Below are 18,859 nucleotides of genomic sequence, written 5' to 3' on the forward strand. Positions count from 1 at the left end.
ACTTTTAACATGTGACACCGACATCCAGCTGTGGCGTCCAGCTGTGGCGTCCAGCTGAGTCTCAGGCTGTGTTCATGTGTCCATGCAGGTACAGGTCTGCAGATCCCCCCCGCTGCTCAGCAGGCTCTGCAGATGAGTGGAGCTATCGCTATAGGAGCCATGGCTGCTGTGTCAGGTACACACACACACACAGTCATCATCATCATCATCATCATCATCCATGAACACGTACAGATTAAAAACAGAACTGTAGTGTGTGTGTGAACGGGTTTCGTATGGACCTCGTGTGTTTTAAAGCTCACACACACTTTGTTCCTGTGAATCTGACTGAATGCACTGAAAGGAGCACACACACACACAGTGTACACATGCACGCACACACACACACACACAAGGTCAGGACATGTTGATGTAGGGCGTATCTTCATAGGCAGCGTGCTGTCAATCACAGCTGAGACACACCTCAGAGGAAACCAACAGCAGGTAAAACACAGGAGGGTCAGTGTGTCTCACCTGTGAATGTGCTCTGTTATAACTTTGTTATTCTGTGTGTGCGTGTGCGTGTGTGTGTGTGTGTGTGTGTCTGTCTTTGTCTTTCAGCTGCCATGAATCCAGCTCTCAACATGAACATGAACTCTGCTGCTCTGAATCTTCCCTCTCAGCCTCTGGCCACACACTGCTTCCAGCTGTCTAACATGTTCAACACCAACAGGTACACACACCTGTCTGTCTGCCCACCTGTCTGTCTGCCCGCCTGTCTGTCTTCCCACCTGTCTGTCTGTCTGTCCGTCCGTCCGTCCGCCTGTCTCTGTCTGTCTGTCTGCCCACCTGTCTGTCTGTCTACCTGTCTCTGTCTGTCTGTCCGTCCGCCTGTCTCTGTCTGTCTGTCTGTCTGACACACAGCCCACAAATCAGCCTTTTAATTGCTGATTCAAACTCAGTGTCTTCTCTGTATATTGGACAAACCTGTGACATCCAGTATGTCTGAGACTGTGTGTGTGTGTGTGTGTGTGTGTGTGTGTGTGTGTGTGTGTGTTTCAGTGAGGAGGCTCCTGGTTGGGAGATGGATATCCAACATGATGTCATAGAGGAGTGTAACAAACATGGAGGAGTTGTTCACATCTACGTCGACAAAAACTCATCTGAGGTACGCGTGACCTCTGACCTCTGACCTCCCAGGTCAGAGGTGGAGTTTTATTTTGTGAACAGGCTGATCGATCATCAGCTGTTCACAGTCGCAGCTGCTTCTCCGTGACTCGTCCGTCAGTTTCAGGCACTTTGAATTCTGGGAAACTGTTTAGACCAAAAAGCAATTAAGGAAATAATTAGCAGATTATGAAATGAAAAGATTATGAAAAGATAATGAAAATAATTAAAACCAGTGTAAAGAAAAATGACTGGTCCTCCATCACTGGAGGTCAGTGACCTCTGACCTCTGCGTGTTTACAGGGAAATGTCTATGTCAAGTGTCCGTCGATCCCAGCCGCCATGGCTGCCGTCAACAGCCTCCATGGAAGATACTTTGCTGGTAAGACTTCCTGTCACGTGACTTATGTGCTCTATGCTGTGGACCAATCAGAGAGCAACACTGATGTCTCACCTGTCATTCCAGGTAAGATGATCACAGCGGCGTACGTTCCTCTGCCCACTTACCACAACCTGTTCCCAGAGTCTGTCACCGCCACTCAGCTGCTGGCTCCGCCCCCTCGACGGTGACTCGCCAGCGACACTGCCCTCTGATTGGACACTGGACATTAAAGCCCCTCTTTTATATCCTCCTCTCCTATTGGTCAACACAGACAGTCAGTTTTCCATATGATCGTCGTTTGTTTTTGTTTTTCTGCCCCACCCCCTCTGAGTATCACCCAACGATTGAGCTCCGTGAGCTGTGAGAAGGCTGATAATGGTGATGATGAAGGTGGTGCAAGCTGATTGGTTGGTTTGAAGCTGTTTGGTATTTAACTGTTTTTCTAATTGAGATTTCATTTTGTAAAAACGTTGATTAAATTTTATTTTCAAATCACTCATAGCTGCTGTGTCTTCCACTGACAGGAAGTTACTTTGTTTACATCCTGACGTAAACACACGGGCTCTGGAGTCTGAGACCAGTCTGGAGATCCTGTAAACCAGGAAGTGATCAGGAAGTTGGAGGATTCACAAACATTTACATGAAGAAGAAATATTTTAGGCTCTGATCTGATTCTAGGTCAAAGGTCACACTGAATCAAATCTGGTCCATTGACCAACTGCAGCCGTTTGTATTAAAGGTCTGATTCCTTCAGGTGTGTTCAGAACCGACTCACAGCAGAGGAACCTGAAGGATCCACAGCTGATGTGTGTGATGTTACAGACGTGATAAAATCAGTCGCTGACGTTTGGCGTGGGAGTTACAGGACGAGTCCTGATCAGAGCGAACTCTGACGCCAGAGCGACACAATCTTTACACGTGGTCTCAGACCCTTAGACCCAGCTGTATGTAGACCATGCTCACAGAGGATACTGGATTCTGATTGGCTGGGAGGTTAGGGTTAACTCTGAGTGACTGAACACCTGTGATGCAGGTACATGAAAATAAATAGAAAATATAACATCTACGGATACTAAATCCATCTTGGCATCTTGGCCAGACGGATTGGTGCCACTGCTCCGTACCCATCATCCCCCAGGGCGTGGCGGAGCAGGTGGGTGGCGGCATTCTCGTCCTCTGACACCGACATAACTCGGCCCCTCCTCTCCAACAGGAGGCGCTGCAGGCTGCCCACCGTCATTCCCAAGCCAGGAATTATGGGTCTCTGCTGCTGAAGGCCTGCACAACGACAAACCACTTCCACTGTTTACACTGACACTTCGACCGCTTTCATCACTTCAGCTTAAACTGAGCTCCTTTCAGAGATCAACCTGCAGGACCCAAACTTTAACCTTTAACCTTCACATGACATCTCAGCTCCTTATAACTATGACTCCCACACAACGTGTAACAGACAATTACAGCACACAACAGTTAATCAGCTCACGTTAATGGTAACAGCTCAGCTACATACTGAGGCGTCCTCTCGTCCTCAGTCCATCACAGACAGGAACTCCAGTCCAGGATCCATGTCTGTCCCTGGGCTGAGTTTAAAGTTCTCCTCATAAAAGCAGTAGGACATGGTCTGTCCTCATTAGTCCACAAACTAATACATAGTCTTTTAAAGCATGTTCCTGTGGAACCAACTCCACGCTGCTGTCAGACTTTAATTTTCAGATCCAGATTTGTTACCTGTGTTTTTTTTTTTCAGATTCAGAGAATCTCGGTTCTCTCACCTGTCAATTGTTCCCCCACCAGCTGGACCACAGTCTGTCGGTGCATCAGCTCCCATAGTCCATTGGTCGGCAGGACCAGGAACTTGTCGACAGGTCTAATGCGGTGTCGGGTGACCTCGGGCTGGGCACTCAGGTAGGGTGGGGTCAGGTAGTGTGGCGGCGGTGTCCGGACCGCCTCACTGACCGCAGACAGGACGTCTGGTCGAGTTTCATAGACTTGGCTCAGCATCTCGGTGCTCCATTTGAAGCGGACGTCTCCAAATGCCCTGAACGGCAGCAGCAGACCCAGCAGGCGGTTGTGGCGGACAACCGTCCTCCTCTCTGACAGCGGGTGTTCTCCCAGGACCCTTTGTAACTCGTCAGGGTTCTGTGCATTGTGGTCGTTGGTGAGGCTGACCGCTGACCAGCGCCCATCTGGCTCCTGGACACCAAGGACAGCCCGGCTGTCACCCAGGTTGGCCACGTGTAGGACACCATTGGAGACGTGGCCGACGCAGGCGGTGCAGCCGGACAGTGCCACCCGGAGGGGGGAGGACAAAGACAACGCCTCCCTAGGGAGAGACACCCGTCTGTGGATAGAAGGAGAAGATTCAGCTGGTGAAAGAAGCTTCTGTCTGTGGCCTTATAGCCAGCTGTGACCTTTGACAGCTTTCATATCTCCCTCAGTAATCAGTAATCCATGAACCTGCAGCTGCTCGCATTGATGCCCCGCCTCCTGCTCCGCCCCCCCAGGGGAAGAGGAAGAAATGACAGTGATGAAACTGTTGAGTTTTAAAGCTGCACTTTCTGAAATCATGACAGAGGAATCTGGTCGTTGTGTGTTCCGATGTGAGCGCTGAGTGAAGTGTGTGTTGCTTGTATTTGGGGAATTTGAAGGTCTGAGTAGGTGGGATGAACCCAGAGACCAACACCTGCATGCTGGTTAAAGGCGACTGGACCAGATGCTCCCTGACCCAGGAGATGCACCGGCCTCCCCCTGCTGGATGCAGATGGACCAGGGATCCACAGCTGTGTATGAGCCTCAGGGCTGGTTCCCTGGTGCTATTCAGTTCTGAGGTGACGTGTCACACCTGCCAGGTGTACTGAAAAACAAACACACAGGAAATATTAAACTCATTTATTTTCAAATGCTGTTTCACATTATTTTCTGATCATTATACTTTTTTTTATCAGTCCTCTGTCATTTGAATCAGTTTCTAAGTCTGTGTTCTGTGTGGAGCCATTCTGTGGAAGATTCAAATAAAGAAATAAGAACATGTGAATGAGTGTCATCGTTCTGTTGCAGCTACGAGCTTCAGGTAAGTTTCAGACACTGAACGTGATCAAATGTTCACGTTTAAAATGTTTTACATCGAAACAGGAAACTGATTTTTCTGTCTGACAGTTTCCAGTCATTTAGTCAGAGGAGGAGTCGGTCTGTTTAAGGTGGACCTCTCAGTCTTAAGGTGGACATCAAAGCTTAGATTCCTGCTGATGTGAGACAGAACCTGATCTTCAGCCATGTTTTTGTTGTATTTGTCATTTTTAAATCTGAGGTCTGTTAAGAATAAACCAGGCTGCAAACCAGAAAACAGGAGACAAAATAAATCACAAGGCCAAAGTGAGTTTGTTCACAGAACACAGTGATGTGATGGGATCTCACAGGAGAATCTGAGAGCCGTGTGCCCAGAGCTCCTGAGGGTCTCACCCAGTGCTATAGATTCATTTTAATCACTTATATCAGACCTGCTCCGGTAACACCAGCCCCAAACCTGTCCCCCAAACCTGTCCCCCAAACCTGTCCCCCACACAGACCTGAAGACTGGACTCTGTTCAGCCTCACACACATTTCTTTAGTAAAGGCACGTTCTAGTTATTACGTACATTATTAGAGATTATCAGTAATATACTGAGGGCCTGTCAGCATGTGTGTTACAGGGTGACAGCAGGTTGTTATTCTGTCTGCAGGGACTCATCAGAGCTGCAGCTGCTTCTGACACTTTATCAACACGAATTAATCACATGACAGAAGAAGAAGAAGCTGCCATGTTTTAAACATGTTTGTAAGCTTCTGTAAAACTCCTCCACATGAAGAGTGAAATCTGTCAGTCACAGAGCGGCAGTCTGAAACCTTACGAAGGGAAACCGCTAAATGCTAACAGCTGCTAACACAGCAGCTAGTAAGCCAGGCTATCACTAAACCGTCCGCGCGCGTCCCGCCCCTCTCTGCTGGGGCCGTGTGCACATGAGGCGTTCAGAAGCGTTTCCTGAGCACGTAAATGTGAAAACTCACAAATTCAAAGTTTAAAACAAGAAAAAGAAACTGCGTTAATTCAAACGGGCTCATCAGCAGCCGTATTACCTCATAACTACAAACATAACAGCTACAGTGAAAGATGCGAGTTTCAGTCCGTGTGTGCGGCTTTTTGACTTTAATGGTTCAAATGGGCACAGAACAAGTTTTAACGGGATGTTAGGATGACGAGTTAATGTTAACTTGAACGCGGCAGTGTGTGTGCGCGCGTGTGCGTGCGTGTGTGTGTGTGTGTGTGTGGCCGTGTGTGCGTGGGGCCGTGTGCAGACCGCGTGTGGCGCAGAGGATAGAAAACAAACATCCACAGTTTCGGGGTCTGAGGTGAGTTTGAGCTCCGGCCGATCGATCCGCCTTTTTCTCCGCGCAGGAGGCTCACCGCCGCCGGGCTGCGGTGCCGCTCCGTCCCGGTGTGACGCACCCGGAGAGGAGGCGCGGCGAAGCGTATTATCTCCCGCTGTTTGTTTCGCTGTGGAACATACGCTAAACTGCTAGCAGGCTAGCTGACAACACGACAGCGCCGGGCCTGTTGACGGGCCGTCTCCCTGCGCACTCTCTGCGGGATAACCCGCAGAGTCCGGCGGAGCTGGAGCTGTCAGCGCGGGGGAAGCGGAGCTCACTTCGGAGCGGGACCGCCAGCTGGTGGCCTCACGCAGACGCCTTTTAACGGTGTGAGGCCGCGGGCAGCCCGGGGGGCGGTGCTGGTTAACGGTGTCAGAGTCAGTCTGATGTAGACCTGAAAACACAACAACCCGCAGAAACTGGAATCCGGTCCGGAGAGGTCTGATCCCGGCTCAGGCTGTCATCAGCACCAGCGGAAAATTATTCAGCTGGTCTGACCAGAGCTGAATCGGTTAGTCGATGAATTTATTAGTCGATCGACAGAAAAAAATTGGCATCTTTTGTGATAATGAATCTTTAATGAATGAACGAATCCCGGAGGTTTGGTGATTCCAGCTTCTCTTTGTAAATCAGGTCATTCGTGTGAATTTGACCTGAAGTTTGTCAGTGATCATGAAATCCAGCTGAAGTCTCTTTCACATGATAGTCTTTCACTGTCCCCGCTGTCCTCTGTCCTCACATCAGCTCTTATTCTGAAAGCGCGTCTTGAATTAAGCAGTCAAACTGAACCAGGATCAGTTTGATGAAGCTGGTTAGACCTGAAACATCAAACACTGATCATATCGGGTCACATATAAAATGGATTCATCATATAAGTTCAACCGTGAAACGTCACAGTAAAACCACAGTAAATCACAATGAATCCAGAGTTTTAGCAGCACGCTGTAAAGCTGAACCCAGATCAGCTGATCAGCTCTGGCTTTTCTGTTGTGGGCTGAAAATGATCGTCCGTGTTTGAGGCCCTGTGTGCCGCTCCAGGATCCGGAGCTCCAGGGTCCGGAGCTCCAGTAGTTATTGAATCAGGTGTAAAAGTCAGTTTGTTCCATCTGTTATTTCACTGTCATAACAATCAGTAATCAATATCACCGTATTGTCAGGGTGAAACGTTACTGAGGCTTCATTCATGTTAATGTGGATTCATTTAGTAGTTGCTGCTAAGAACTGTGGGATTTCTGACCTTTGGTCCAACAACAGCTGCTCACAGATCTGGACTGAGTCTGTGTCCTGGACTGGAGACCAGCTGCTCCTCCCTGGACTGGACCTAACCGGTCGTACTGTATCCCAGGACCAGGGTAGATGTTTCTGATGTTTGTGGGTGTGGATGCAGAGGTCAGGGGCCGTGGGACAGTGTCCTGGAGACGGTGTCCTGGTTGCCAGTGATGGTACACAGGAGGGGGTTTGGTCGCCTTGGCTCTTGCTTAGACTCGTGGTGTTAGCACGTCTTCGTTTTGTTGAGGAGGTTAACCCAGAGGGAGGACAGGGCCTTTGTGACATCTGATCAGGATCCTGGCTTTTAGTTATATCTTCCTTTTCTTTGACCACTGATTCATTAATGATGTGATTTTCAGATTCTGTCTCTGTCTCTGTTTGTCCAGCCTTCGTCGTGGTGATGAGCAGTAATGAGTGTTTCGGTTGCGGCCGCAGCGGCCATTGGGTGAAGAACTGTCCGAGCGCCGGCCGAGGACGGGGGAAAGGCCGCGGCCGAGGCAAAGGTGACTTTCACTCAAACACGCACGTCACACACTGAGCAGGCGCTTCATTAGGAACAGGTGTTCGTTCCTGCAGGTCAGAGCTTCAGCTCGTGGCCTCGCTGTCGGTCTGAGTGTTGGTGAAGCTGCTGAGCTCCTGGACTTTCACTCATTCGTCTCGAGAGTTTAACTCAGAACGAAGCCAGAAAGTAAAACGCCTCACCGATGATAGAGGTCAGAGGTCAGACTGGTTGGAGCTAACTCAGATAACTCAGAGTGAACAACACGTCCAACCCTGAGGAGGACGGACTACACCAGCAGAGACCACGTCAAGGTCCAGTCCTGTCAGACAAGACCAGAGACCTGAGGCTGCAGTGGACAGAAGCAGACTGGAACAACGTGGTCTGGTTTGATGGATCTGGATTTCTGCTGAGCTGCAGATGGTAGAGTCAGGATGTGGCATCAGCAGCAGGAATCCATGGACCCAACCTGCCTCATGTCAGCAGTCCAGGCTGCTGATGGTCTGCTGGTCTGATGTCTGCTGGTCTGATGTCTGCTGGTCTGATGTCTGATGGTCTGATGGTCTGATGTCTGATGTCTGATGGTCTGATGTCTGATGGTCTGATGGTCTGATGTCTGATGTCTGATGGTCTGATGTCTGATGGTGGATGCAGGAAACTTTAAGGTGTCACAGAAAAGAGAAGGTTCCTCTGAGGCAGAGCAGGGAGAGCTCACATTCAGAGTCAGCATATTGGTTAGTTACTCGTTGTATTACTTGTTCTACCCTGATGAAAACCTGGGGGGTTGAAATCAGTCAGCAGTCTCTGCACCACGTTAGATTTTATTCTGTTTACAGTACGTTTGTGCTGATGACTCTTATTCTGAAGGAGTGGGGCGGGGAGTCTTCTAATAGCATAGAAAGCAGCTGTGTGTGTGTGTGTGTGTGTGTATGTGTGTGTGTGTGTGTGAAGGTGTCAGCCCTCTGTGGGCTTTCAGTTTACTTCATAAATAGTTTACTTTTTTTTACGTTTATTTTTTCTTTTTTTCTGTTTTGCAGAAATAAGTGTAAACGTAGCCTGAGCTCGACGTCTTAGATTGAACGTTGTCTCCCTGTCACCTGATGTCTGTGGTATGAGACGTCCCAATGTCCTCATGTTGCTGTCTGTCAGGACAGAAGCGTCACCGGCTGATGTGTCTCATTTCAGATCTGTTCTGTTATCGCTGCGGGGAGCTCGGACACGTCGCCAGAGACTGTGAGAGGACCGAGGATGGTGAGGACACATCTGCACGCAGTGTATAGTCCCTTCCTGCTGTCTCAGTCAAATGCAGGTGTTGATTGTGAGTTAACAGCCAAACGTCCTCGTGATGTGAACAGACTTTTATCGTTTCAGTCCTTTAACAGCGTCAGACTCACAGCGGACGGATGAACAGCAGCCGAACACATAAAGCTTTATCCTGCTGCTTTCATACAGGCTGTTACAGCACGACACCAGGAAACACTGAGGAGGAAGAGCTCACCTGTATCACCTGGACGGTGTTTACGTTCATTAAACCTGTTCAGAGCTCGTTTCACCACGAGCAAGGAAACTCTGAAAAGTTCAAATCTTATAGATACCTGGTTTTTAATGGACAGCAAGGCCCAGGTGTGCTAACCCACGACTAACACGTTACTAACCTGAAACTAACCCTTAACTAACACATTACTAACCTTAAACTAACCCACGACTAACACGTTATTAACCCGCAACTAACCCACGACTAACCTGCAACTAACTCACGACTAACCCACAACTAACCCACGACTAACCTGCAACTAACCCACGACTAACCCGCCACTAACCTGCAACTAACCCACGACTAACCCGCAACTAACCTGCAACTAACTCACGACTAACCCACAACTAACCCACGACTAACCTGCAACTAACCCACGACTAACCCGCAACTAACCTGCAACTAACCCACGACTAACCCGCAACTAACCTGCAACTAACCCACGACTAACCTGCAACTAACCCATGACTAACCTGCAACTAACCCACGACTAACACGTTACTGGTTTTAACCAGGTTAATAGCACAGTCAGATATTCAGTTTTCTGTAATGGGAGCTAGTGGAGGATGGAGCCTCAGGAACTCCACTTCCTTTATCTGAGTTCAGGTGTGTGGTCCCTGCATGAAGCCGTTAGCCGACCAGAGGCCGAACCGCGCGGTGTTTAGCGTCGCTGACCCTGAGCCTGCTGTCGTCCGCAGCCTGTTATAACTGCGGCAGAGGAGGTCACATCTCCAGAGACTGCAAGGAGCCGAAGAAGGAGCGAGAGCAGCTGTGCTACAACTGTGGGAAGGCGGGACACATGGCCCGGGACTGCAACCACGCCCACGAGCAGAAGTGCTACTCCTGCGGCGGCTTTGGACACATCCAGAAGTGCTGCGAGAAGGTGAAATGCTACAGGTAAACCCAGGCAGACTGGTTTGGGAGAGTTTTCTGTTGGATCCGCTGGTTTGCTCGTGTTCCCAGTCTAACCACTGTAACCATTCTAACCGGCCTGACCTGCGTGTTTGCTGCAGGTGTGGGGAGATCGGCCATGTTGCGGTGCATTGCAGTAAGGCGTCGGAGTTGAACTGCTATAACTGCGGCAAGTCGGGTCACCTGGCCAAGGAGTGCACCATTGAAGCTACCGCCTAGCTGCCGCACCAAACCCCCCACCCCAACCTCTTTCATCTCTTCTTTTTTTCTCTTTATTCATTCCCTCTGATCATCCTCTTCTCATTGGTCCAGAGGCCTGTCAGTCAGCCTCACAGCAGCCAGTCAGAGCAGGCGGAGGGAGGAGGAGGGGCGGACACTAAAAAACAAAAGTTTCTTCTGCATTTTTAAAACAGAATCTGTGTGTTTAGTTTGGTAGCGGTGTCATGACGTGCAAAGCTTTGTTTAAGAATACTTTCTGCCCAGCCAATTGGCTGAGAGAGTAGAGTGGTTAAAAAAAAGTTAAGCCCCTCCCCTCTGTCCTAAAGTGGGCGGGACTATAACAGAGGGAAAAATAAGTAACAGAAGTTTTTATCTTCGAACGTCAACTTTGTTTTCTGTTTCTGGACAAAACTGAATTTGTTTCAAGGAGCCGTGATTGGTCTCGCCTCCAGCAAACAGCCAATCACCTCAGAGGACGAACGAACCAATCAGAGCAGGCCAGAGACGGCGACAAAAGGAACATTAATTATTTGTGTTTTAAAGGTGCGTTTTGTTGCTGTTTGGACCAGAGGGGGCGCCACACTGACAGAGACTAAAACTAAACTATAATAATGAGAACAATGAGAAAACACATTTAAAAAACTGCAGTTTTAAGTTTGGAAAGAGGAGAATGTTTTCACAAAAAAACAAATGTTATTTTTGTACAATATATCACTTAAAGCTACTGTAAACTGTGGTTGTACTGAGACTGTACGTTTAACCTGACAATAAAAACATGGAGGAGGAGGGAGAGGACAGAGCTGAGACACTTCTGTCTGACCTGTTTATTTCACAACACATATATATCCCATAGACAGCACCAACACCAGGAGCACGTGGACAGGCCTCTCACTGACCAGCAGGTCCGAGGACGGGTTCTCAGGGACTGTGCAGGACAACCAGCTGGAGTCTTCACAGACATCTTCAACCTGTCTCTGTCTCTGGCTACAGTCCCTGTGTGCGTGGAATCTGCCAGAGAAGCCAAACCGTTGTGTCTCGTTGTGATGTAGTGCAGGGACTGGACTCTTCCGGTGGGGGGCAGCAATGACTCAGTGGCCTTCAGGAGACCGGAAACAGGAGAAGAAGCTGGTGGCGGACTTCCGGAGCGTTTCTGCGCGTGTCGATCGTTTGAGGCTGAATTTGTTCAGTTTTTCTTCGGATTCTGGATAAAAACATAAAACGCAGCAGCAGAGATGGTGAGCAGCGGAGCAGACGCTCAGTCTGACTCTTCATTTTCCTGTTTGTTATTTATCTCAGACACACAGACAGTTAGCATTCTAGCCTGTTAGCTTAGCTGTTCCATCAGTCAATATTCGGCTGATTAAAAGTTTCAGAGTCATCGAAACTTAAAATCCGCGACGATCGATTCAGGAGACATCAGTAATACAAACCGTCAGTCACATGGTCTAAGCACACGATGCATGATAAAATGTCATGTTTTTTGAATGGAGTCTGGTGGGAGCGGGTTGCAGTGTCCTATCCCTGTTTCAGCTTCATGCTAAAGTCAGTCAGATTTGAATTAACCTCCAGCTTTGATGCTCAGCTGATCATGTGAGTAGTTTATTAGCTCGAACTGTTTCAGGCTTCAGGTTCACGTTACGAGAAAAGTTCAGTTTTTAGGCTGAAGTCATAAGTCATATAGAATTTAGGCGGCAAAGCAGCAGCTTTGAGGAGCGGGGTTAAAAACGGATTTTACTGGAATAAAACATGTGTGATAAACTTTCCCAAAAACTTCAGCGTAACAGAAAGTTGTCACTCCTGTTATCTCAGTCAGTCTCAGTGCCCAGAGACACAGGACGTGAAGAAATGACAGAGTCTCAGCTTTCTCAGTCCATGAGACTCCAGTTTTGATTAAGTAATAATAAAAGTGATTTATCAAATAAAATCACACCTGTTTCCAGACTAAGGACTCTGAGTTAATCCAGCATCATCCAAACGTCACATCACCACACAGTATAACACACCTGTCACCACGGAAACCCTTCTTTCTTAAAGCTTCAGTCTGAGCTCTGTCCTCAGTCTGAGGTCTGTCCTCAGGCTGTAGATTCTTTTTAGTTATTGTGTCCTAATCATCTGTTTCTGTTTCTACAGGCACGAAATGCTGAGAAGGCCATGTAAGTACACCTGAAGCCCACCTTGTCTGTGTTATCCCCACAGTCCTCCAGAGTTCAGGGACCAGTCTGCGTCCATCAGCTGCTGGTCCTGGTTCTGGTGGTTCCACTGTGCTCTGTCAGGATCATCGTGTTCTGGCTCTGTGTTGTTTTCTGCTCGTTACCAGCCTGAGCTGTTCATCAGTTTATCAGATGAGACGTGTGAAGATGTCACAGGAGACTTTTCTCTGTTGGGTTCTCTTGCTATTGTCCTGTCTTTACCTGTGTCTTTCTGCTCTGTCTCTCAGGACGGCCCTGGCTCGGTTCAGACAGGCCCAGCTGGAGGAAGGAAAAGTAAAGGTGAGAGATTCTACTATGTGTCTTACTCTCTGACCTGTCTCTCTGTCTCACCTGTCTCTCTGTCTCACCTGTCTGACTGTAGGAGAGGAGACCTTTCCTGGCGTCAGAGTGCAGTGAACTTCCTAAAGCTGAGAAATGGAGACGACAGGTAAACGTACACACACAGTCAGTACCACGGTTCTGTCTGTGGAACTGTCTGTGGTTCTGTCTGGAACTGTCTGTGGTTCTGTCTGTGGAACTGTCTGTGGTTCTGTCTGGAACTGTCTGTGGTTCTGTCTGGAACTGTCTGTGGTTCTGTCTGTGGAACTGTCTGTGGTTCTGTCTGGAACTGTCTGTGGTTCTGTCTGGAACTGTCTGTGGTTCTGTCTGTGGTTCTGTCTGTGGAACTGTCTGTGGAACTGTCTGTGGTTCTGTCTGGAACTGTCTGTGGTTCTGTCTGTGGAACTGTCTGTGGTTCTGTCTGTGGAACTGTCTGTGGTTCTGTCTGGAACTGTCTGTGGTTCTGTCTGTGGTTCTGTCTGTGGTTCTGTCTGTGGAACTGTCTGTGGTTCTGTCTGTGGAACTGTCTGTGGAACTGTCTGTGGTTCTGACCTCAGCTGTTGTTGTTGTTGTGTTTAAGCAGCGGATTGTTTAATCAGAGTCTTTGCTGTGTGATTGGCTGTTTGTTGGTGAAATGCCTCATGGGAGTTTTCTCTGTGTATTTCAGATCATCAGTGAGATCTCAAAGAAAGTGGCTCAGATCCAGAACGGTGAGTTTAAACCTGCCTGACACACCTGGACCGCCTCAGGTGGTCTCTGACCCGTCTGTCTCACTCTGATCCGTCTGTCTGTCTCTGACCCCGTCTGTCTCACTCTGACCTGTCTCTGGACCCGTCTGTCTGTCTCTGACCTGTCTCACTCTGACCTGTCTCTGGACCCGTCTGTCTGTCTCTGACCCGTCTGTCTCACTCTGACCCGTCTGTCTGTCTCTGACCCATCTGTCTCACTCTGACCTGTCTCTGGACCCGTCTGTCTGTCTCTGGACCCGTCTGTCTGTCTCTGACCCATCTGTCTGTCTCTGGACCCGTCTGTCTGTCTCTGACCCGTCTGTCTAACTCTGACCCGTCTGTCTGTCTTTGACCCGTCTGTCTCACTCTGACCCGTCTGTCTGTCTCTGACCCGTCTGTCTCACTCTGACCTGTCTCTGGACCCGTCTGTCTGTCTCTGACCCGTCTGTCTCACTCTGACCCGTCTGTCTGTCTCTGACCCGTCTGTCTCACTCTGACCTGTCTCTGGACCCGTCTGTCTGTCTCTGGACCCGTCTGTCTGTCTCTGACCCATCTGTCTGTCTCTGGACCCGTCTGTCTGTCTCTGACCCATCTGTCTGTCTCTGGACCCGTCTGTCTAACTCTGACCCGTCCGTCTGTCTTTGACCCGTCTGTCTCACTCTGACCCGTCTGTCTGTCTCTGACCCGTCTGTCTCACTCTGACCTGTCTCTGGACCCGTCTGTCTGTCTCTGGACCCGTCTGTCTGTCTCTGACCCATCTGTCTGTCTCTGGACCCGTCTGTCTGTCTCTGACCCGTCTGTCTAACTCTGACCCGTCTGTCTCACTCTGACCCGTCTGTCTGTCTCTGACCCGTCTGTCTCACTCTGACCTGTCTCTGGACCCGTCTGTCTGTCTCTGACCTGTCTCACTCTGACCTGTCTCTGGACCCGTCTGTCTGTCTCTGACCTGTCTCACTCTGACCTGTCTGTCTGGTTCCAGCTGGTCTGGGGGAGTTCAGGATTCGGGATCTGAACGATGAGATCAATAAGCTGTTGAGGGAGAAAGGTCACTGGGAGGTCAGGATCAAAGAGCTGGGAGGACCCGACTACGCGGTAAATATTCAGAGCACTGAGAACGACTTTAACCCTAACATCCTCAGCCGGAGCGGCTGTGGACGGCTGTGGACGTCCTGTATAAATCCAGATGTGCGTGTGTTTCAGCGCGTCGGCCCGAGGATGCTGGACCACGAGGGGAAGGAGGTCCCAGGAAACAGAGGGTATAAATACTTCGGAGCAGCCAGAGACCTGCCCGGAGTCCGAGAGCTGTTTGAGAAGGAGCGTACGTAAACCTGTCATTACTGTATCAGCCTGAACCGTACACAATGCCATTGGTCCTCACTGATCATGTGACTCCCAGCTGCCCCGGCGCCGAGGAAGACGAGGGCGGAGCTAATGAAAGACGTGGATGCGGAGTATTACGGGTACAGAGACGAAGACGACGGAGTCCTGCTCCCTCTGGAGGCGCAGTACGAGAAACAAGGTGAGGTCCAGTTTATACTGTCAGAACCTGACCTGAGATCAGTGCTGCTCAGAGACTGACCCACAGCCTGTGTGTGTCTGTGTGTGTGTGTGTGTGTGTCTGTGTCTGTGTGTCTGTGTGTGTGTGTGTGTGTGTGTGTGTGTGTGTCTGTGTCTGTGTCTGTGTCTGTGTGTGTGTGTCTGTGTGTGTGTGTGTCTGTGTGTGTGTGTGTGTCTGTCTGTCTGTCTGTGTGTGTGTGTCTGTGTCTCTGTCTGTGTGTGTGTGTCTGTGTGTGTGTGTGTCTGTGTGTGTGTGTCTGTCTGTCTGTCTATGTGTGTGTGTCTGTGTCTCTGTCTGTGTGTGTGTGTCTGTGTCTCTGTCTGTGTGTGTGTGTGTCTGTGTCTGTGTCTGTGTGTGTGTGTGTGTGTGTGTCTGTGTGTGTGTGTCTGTGTGTGTGTGTCTGTCTGTCTGTGTCTCTGTCTGTGTCTGTGTGTCTGTGTCTGTGTGTCTGTGTGTGTGTGTGTGTCTGTGTGTGTGTCTGTCTGTCTGTCTGTGTGTGTCTGTCTGTGTCTCTGTCTGTGTCTGTGTCTGTCTGTGTGTGTGTGTGTGTCTGTGTGTCTGTGTGTGTGTGTGTGTGTGTGTGTGTGTCTGTGTCTGTGTCTGTGTGTGTGTGTCTGTGTGTGTGTGTGTCTGTGTGTGTGTGTGTGTCTGTCTGTCTGTCTGTGTGTGTGTGTCTGTGTCTCTGTCTGTGTGTGTGTGTCTGTGTGTGTGTGTGTCTGTGTGTGTGTGTCTGTCTGTCTGTCTATGTGTGTGTGTCTGTGTCTCTGTCTGTGTGTGTGTGTCTGTGTCTCTGTCTGTGTGTGTGTGTCTGTGTGTGTGTGTGTGTGTGTGTCTGTGTCTGTGTGTCTGTGTGTGTGTGTGTGTCTGTGTGTGTGTCTGTCTGTCTGTCTGTGTGTGTCTGTCTGTGTCTCTGTCTGTGTCTGTGTGTGTGTGTCTGTGTGTGTGTGTCTGTGTGTGTGTGTCTGTCTGTCTGTGTCTGTGTCTGTCTGTGTGTGTGTGTGTCTGTGTGTGTGTCTGTGTGTGTGTCTGTCTGTCTGTCTGTGTGTGTCTGTGTGTGTCTGTGTGTGTCTCTGTCTGTGTCTGTGTCTGTCTGTCTGTGTGTGTGTCTGTCTGTGTCTGTCTCTCTGTGTCTCTGTCTGTCTGTGTGTGTCTGTGTCTCTGTCTGTGTGTGTGTGTGTGTGTAGCTCTGCTGGAGGCGGTGCAGAGGTGGAGAGCAGAGAAACAGTCACATCTTTCTGGAGAGAAACAGCGGGAGGAGGAGGAGGAGGAAGAGAGCATCTACACCGTCCACAGCGAGGAGGTCAGTGACGTGTCCCTGCACCTGCTCCACACTCAGCCAATCAGCTGCTGCTCTGCCAGCTGACCTCAGCACACCTGAGACGCTCACATACACAACAACACACACACACCGTACCATGTGATTCTGATGCTGCTGTGGTGACCTCTGACCTCAGGAGCTTCCTCAGGTGTCAGGAACATGGCTGATCTCAGACCAGGTGAACCGATGACAGAGAGGACAGAGTTAATGACATGCAATAAGGATAAGACATGTGAGAGTGGGTCTGAGGAGAGACAGAGACGGAGAGGAGAGGTGAGCAGAGGATCATGGGAAGTCTCCCAGCAGCCTCGGCCTATAGCAGCATCACTAAGGGATGGATCAGTTTCCTGAGCCCGTCCTGCTCTGAATAACTAAACCTGGAACTACAACTGATCCTAAGCTTTGTCAGACAGAAGGTTTGAATCCTGATTTAAAATCAGAGAGTGTCTCTGCTTCCTGAGCCCAGACTGGTTCCACAGCAGAGGAGCCTGATGGCTGAGCCTGATCGCTGAAGGCTCAGCCTCACATTCTGCTGTCAGAGAGTCTGGGAACGAAGCAGTCTGTGGGGGTAACATGGTGCTATCAGCTCTGTAGGAGCCGGGCCCCTGAGGGCCCCCGATCAGGTTCCCTGACGGTCTCTGAAAGTGTGTTTGCTCTGTGCAGCCTGATGATGACGACGGCCAGGAGGAGCAGGAGGGGGAGGAGGGAGGAGTCACCTTCATCGCACACGTACCTGTTCCCTCACAGAGAGAGGTGAGACACTGACCCGTCCCAGGCCTCTAACCTAAACCTGAACACGCACACACACACAGGTGAGACAGCTCTGTCTCTATGACCTGTCTCACCTCTCTGACCTGCCTGTCTCTCAGGTGGAGGAGGCTCTGGTCAGGAGGAAGAAGATGGAGCTGCTGCAACGTTACGCCAGCGAGACTCTTCAGGCTCAGAGTCAGGAAGCTAGAACTCTGCTGGGACTCTGACCTGTTTGTCACCTGTCTGTCACCTGTCTGTGTACCTGTCTGTCACCTGTGTGTCCCCTGTGTGTCCCCTGTCTGTGTACCTGTCTGTCACCTGTCTGTGTACCTGTCTGTGTACCTGTCTGTCACTTGTCTGTCACCTGTCTGTGTACCTGTCTGTGTACCTGTCTGTCACCTGTGTGTCCCCTGTGTGTCCCCTGTCTGTGTACCTGTCTGTCACCTGTCTGTGTACCTGTCTGTGTACCTGTCTGTCACTTGTCTGTCACCTGTCTGTGTACCTGTCTGTCACTTGTCTGTGTACCTGTCTGTCACTTGTCTGTGTACCTGTCTGTCACCTGTCTGTCACTTGTCTGTGTACCTGTCTGTCACTTGTCTGTGTACCTGTCTGTCACCTGTCTGTCACCTGTCTGTGTACCTGTCTGTCACCTGTCTGTGTACCTGTCTGTCACCTGTCTGTCACCTGTCTGTGTACCTGTCTGTCCCCTGTGTGTCCATGTCACAGTAACTGTAAATATCAGCTCATTTTTCTTCTCTACATTTCCTGTTTCTTATTAAACGTTGTTCCACTCACTTTGTTCTCGTCGTGTTTTCTTGGTTCTACAGATTTTCTCTGTTACCTAACGTGGTTTCTCCAGATGCACAGAGACACAGAACCGTCTCCTCCGTCTGATCAGCTGATCGATCAGATACTTTAGTGTTTATATTGGGTCCAATATTTATAGTGACATCAGTGTCGTGTTGTCAGAGCGTGTTTCATGGACCACAGTGCTGTCAAAATCACTGTCTGTCCCTCTGTCCTCGTTCGGGGTCTTCAAGTTCCTGCTGAGCTTCTGTCTTTGTCTCATCATGTGGTTTCCATCTGGCAGCTGATTGGTTGATTGGTGGCAGCCTGCCGCAGCATGTGATTGGCTGATTAATGGCTGAAGGCTGCATGTGATGTCATGTGAGAGAAAACTGCCATCAGCCGCATTTAATCAGCGTGTGTGTGTGTGTGTGTCTGTGTGTGTGTGTGTGTCTGCGTGTGTGTGTGTGTGTCTGTGTGTGTGTGTGTGTCTGCGTGTGTGTGTGTCTGTGTGTGTCTGTGTGTGTGTGTCAGTGTGTCTGTCTGTGTCTGTGGGTGTGTGTGTCTGTGCGTGTGTCTGTGTCTGTGTCTGTGTGTGTGTGTGTCTGTGTGTCTGTGTGTGTGTGTGTGTGTGTGTGTGTGTGTGTCTGTCTGTCTGTGTGTGTGTGTGTGTCTGTGTGTCTGTCTGTGTGTGTGTGTTGGAGCCTTTCTGGACTTTTCATGTTTGTTCATATAAATCAGATCAAAAGCAGCTTTATCAATAAATGTAACTTTTCCGTCTTTGAAAAGATCTTAGATTATAGATTATGGATAACAGATTATA

The 18,859-nt window shown here is 49.6% G+C and overlaps 3 protein-coding genes across 8 annotated transcripts in view; all 3 read left to right on the forward strand.

Annotated features, from left to right (window-relative positions):
• The window catches only part of LOC121179370 (RNA-binding protein 39-like), a 10,102-nt gene extending 8,079 nt beyond the window's left edge, over window positions 1-2,023 (forward strand). For all 5 annotated transcript variants that reach the window (XM_041034171.1, XM_041034175.1, XM_041034176.1 and 2 more), the window contains 5 exons: window positions 89-175; window positions 601-712; window positions 1,042-1,147; window positions 1,450-1,528; window positions 1,613-2,023. In XM_041034171.1, coding sequence (XP_040890105.1) covers window positions 89-175; window positions 601-712; window positions 1,042-1,147; window positions 1,450-1,528; window positions 1,613-1,716 — 488 coding nt within the window. In that variant the 3' untranslated portion in view covers window positions 1,717-2,023. The remainder of the gene's footprint in view (window positions 1-88; window positions 176-600; window positions 713-1,041; window positions 1,148-1,449; window positions 1,529-1,612) is intronic.
• A 3,768-nt stretch (window positions 2,024-5,791) lies between these two features.
• On the forward strand, window positions 5,792-11,161 carry cnbpb (CCHC-type zinc finger, nucleic acid binding protein b). Of its 2 annotated transcripts, none has more exons than XM_041034732.1 (5): window positions 5,792-5,917; window positions 7,591-7,707; window positions 8,889-8,954; window positions 9,936-10,134; window positions 10,251-11,161. In XM_041034732.1, exons 2-5 carry the CDS (start codon window positions 7,605-7,607, stop codon window positions 10,366-10,368), a joined length of 486 nt encoding a protein of 161 aa, XP_040890666.1. In that variant the 5' UTR covers window positions 5,792-5,917; window positions 7,591-7,604; the 3' UTR covers window positions 10,369-11,161. The 2 variants fall into 2 exon arrangements, with proteins under 2 accessions (XP_040890666.1, XP_040890667.1); XM_041034733.1 differs by lacking the exon at window positions 5,792-5,917 and adding an exon at window positions 5,954-6,446.
• A 304-nt stretch (window positions 11,162-11,465) lies between these two features.
• isy1 (ISY1 splicing factor homolog) lies at window positions 11,466-17,599 on the forward strand. The gene is made up of 11 exons (XM_041034156.1): window positions 11,466-11,603; window positions 12,499-12,521; window positions 12,806-12,857; window positions 12,940-13,005; window positions 13,564-13,606; window positions 14,604-14,716; window positions 14,825-14,942; window positions 15,021-15,143; window positions 16,367-16,482; window positions 17,164-17,253; window positions 17,370-17,599. Exons 1-11 carry the CDS (start codon window positions 11,601-11,603, stop codon window positions 17,475-17,477), a joined length of 855 nt encoding a protein of 284 aa, XP_040890090.1. The 5' UTR covers window positions 11,466-11,600; the 3' UTR covers window positions 17,478-17,599.
• Window positions 17,600-18,859: the final 1,260 nt, after the last annotated feature.

Source organism: Toxotes jaculatrix, chromosome 3, assembly GCF_017976425.1.
Source record: "Toxotes jaculatrix isolate fToxJac2 chromosome 3, fToxJac2.pri, whole genome shotgun sequence".
Taxonomy (NCBI): Eukaryota; Metazoa; Chordata; class Actinopteri; family Toxotidae; genus Toxotes; species Toxotes jaculatrix.